The sequence below is a fragment of the Hyalella azteca genome, unplaced genomic scaffold, assembly GCF_000764305.2.
Source record: "Hyalella azteca isolate HAZT.00-mixed unplaced genomic scaffold, Hazt_2.0.2 contig13179, whole genome shotgun sequence".
NCBI lineage: Eukaryota > Metazoa > Arthropoda > Malacostraca > Amphipoda > Hyalellidae > Hyalella > Hyalella azteca.
Genome location: NW_025943108.1, coordinates 1 through 1,947, shown reverse-complemented (window position 1 = coordinate 1,947; position 1,947 = coordinate 1). Strand labels below are relative to the sequence as shown.

Below are 1,947 nucleotides of genomic sequence, written 5' to 3'. Positions count from 1 at the left end.
AACGGACTCAACTGATTACTGCAAACGGACGTAACTGATTACTGTAAACGGACTTAACGGATTAGGGTAAACGGACTTAAGTCACTTAACTGATTACTGTAGACGGACTTTAACTGATTACTTTAAACGGACTTAACTGATTACTGTAAACGGACTTTAACTGATTAACTGATTACTGTAAACGGACTAAACTGATCAGGCTAAGCGGATGACAGTACGGAGACTCACGCAGTAACGGAGATCTGATCGTCGACCTCGCCGGTGCCGAGCGCGCGGTTGAGCGCATGCAAGATGCCGTCGCCTGCGTAGCCTGAGCCGCGGCCGTCGATGCTCGTGTAGATGATGCCGCGCTTAGACGCTAGGTAGTCGCCCCACCCGATACGGAACCTGTCGTTGACAAGCTGCGAGCCCGGCCCTCCGTACCTATAATACATATTGGAATGCAGGCTTCATATTCAGACTTTATATATAACTTGTCCACAGCTGCGAGCCCGGCCCTCCGTACCTATGGTATATATTGGAATGCAGGCTTCATATTCAAACTTTAAATGTAATTGGTCAAAAAAAATTATTGCTTTTAAAATGAAGAGTTACAGCCGGTGCGGAATCAGCTCTTCACCAGCTGCGATCCTGGTCCGGCGTACATGCAATTCGAGAGTGTATTTATTATCCGTTTGGATTTGAGTTCCGGATCAAAACTATACTAATAATTTGGAACTGAACTAATGATGAAACTAGCTTTCAAAACGTACCTATTTATTGAAAATTTGGCTAATTTACTTTACGTTTCCTTCGCTTCAAATTTATTAGTGATTTTGCGATTAAGGCAGACAAATGATATATAGGTACTAATAATTTTTTACAAGGAGATTCAAATTCGGCCCTCTGGGTATCAGCAATATGGAATATTGAAAAAAGATACTTTATTTTTTTCCAAAATAAGCTGTAAAAATTCGAGAAATCGGATTACATGCCAAATGATATTGAGGTGATGTGTTTCAAGCTTCATGTTCTATTCTAACCGTTCGTCCAACATAGTATATCCAACATACCTGTGACATCATTTCACACTGACTTTCAAAACATCATTATCTGGAATTTCAACTCCTTCAGAAAACAGATTTTGATAGTTAAATTTCCTTAAACTTCTCTGTAATTCTTCCTAATAACTTACACATATACGAGCATAGGATAAGCCTTGATTTTATTTGGGTTGTAGTCGGGCGGAAGCTTCATGGAGACCTGGGCTTTGTAGCCGCCCGCGACTTCGATCTCGAGGCGCTTCTCGAGCGGCAACACCCGGTCGTGTAGGCTCTCTCGCACCTGGCACGGAACCGGAATCATTTAGAGTCGTGATGCATTTAGGAATCTAAATCTTGACAATAAAGCCAATTCTGCAATTTATTTAGTTTTTTATTTTTTGATTTAATTTCGACAATAAAGCCAATTCTCTGATTTATTTCTTTCATTTATGCGATGTCTATGAATCGCAGATGGAGCCAAAGGTACGTTCATATCTAACAAGAAAGCTTAAATAATCTAGGCTAGTTATAATTAATGAAATTTCTGCAAGAATATAACTAGGCATATGGACTTCGAATATATTACCTTAGCTTATATCTATAAAAAATATCTCGTAGGTATGCCAAATTCAACACACATATGAACTACATCAGCAATTCATATATAAAATGCTATATGCACATAACGTACATTTGAAATGCTACTTTTCATTTCAATGAACCAATATTTTTATACTTATAAAGTAATTAATTAAATAAATAAAAGTAATAAAATAAAAATAAAATAAAGTATATAAAAATAAATAAAATAAAGTAATTAATTTCATGTATCTCACGAATTGGTTGTCCTCGAGCAGCATGAGGCGCGTGTGGTCAGCTGAGCGGTGTAGCGTCACTTGCGGTATGCCGGGACCATTGCACGTCA

At 38.4% G+C, this 1,947-nt stretch overlaps 1 protein-coding gene across 1 annotated transcript; it reads right to left on the bottom strand.

Annotated features, from left to right (window-relative positions):
* Nucleotides 1-228: 228 nt before the first annotated feature.
* LOC108680388 (dipeptidyl peptidase 4-like) lies at nucleotides 229-1,941 on the bottom strand (the record flags this gene model as incomplete). The annotated part of the gene is made up of 3 exons (XM_018169197.2): nucleotides 1,859-1,941; nucleotides 1,175-1,323; nucleotides 229-423 (listed from the first exon to the last, which is right to left on the bottom strand). Coding segments are annotated over exons 1-3 (368 nt in total), but the record flags the coding sequence as incomplete, so codon positions are not given.
* Between the last annotated feature and the right edge of the window lie 6 nt (nucleotides 1,942-1,947).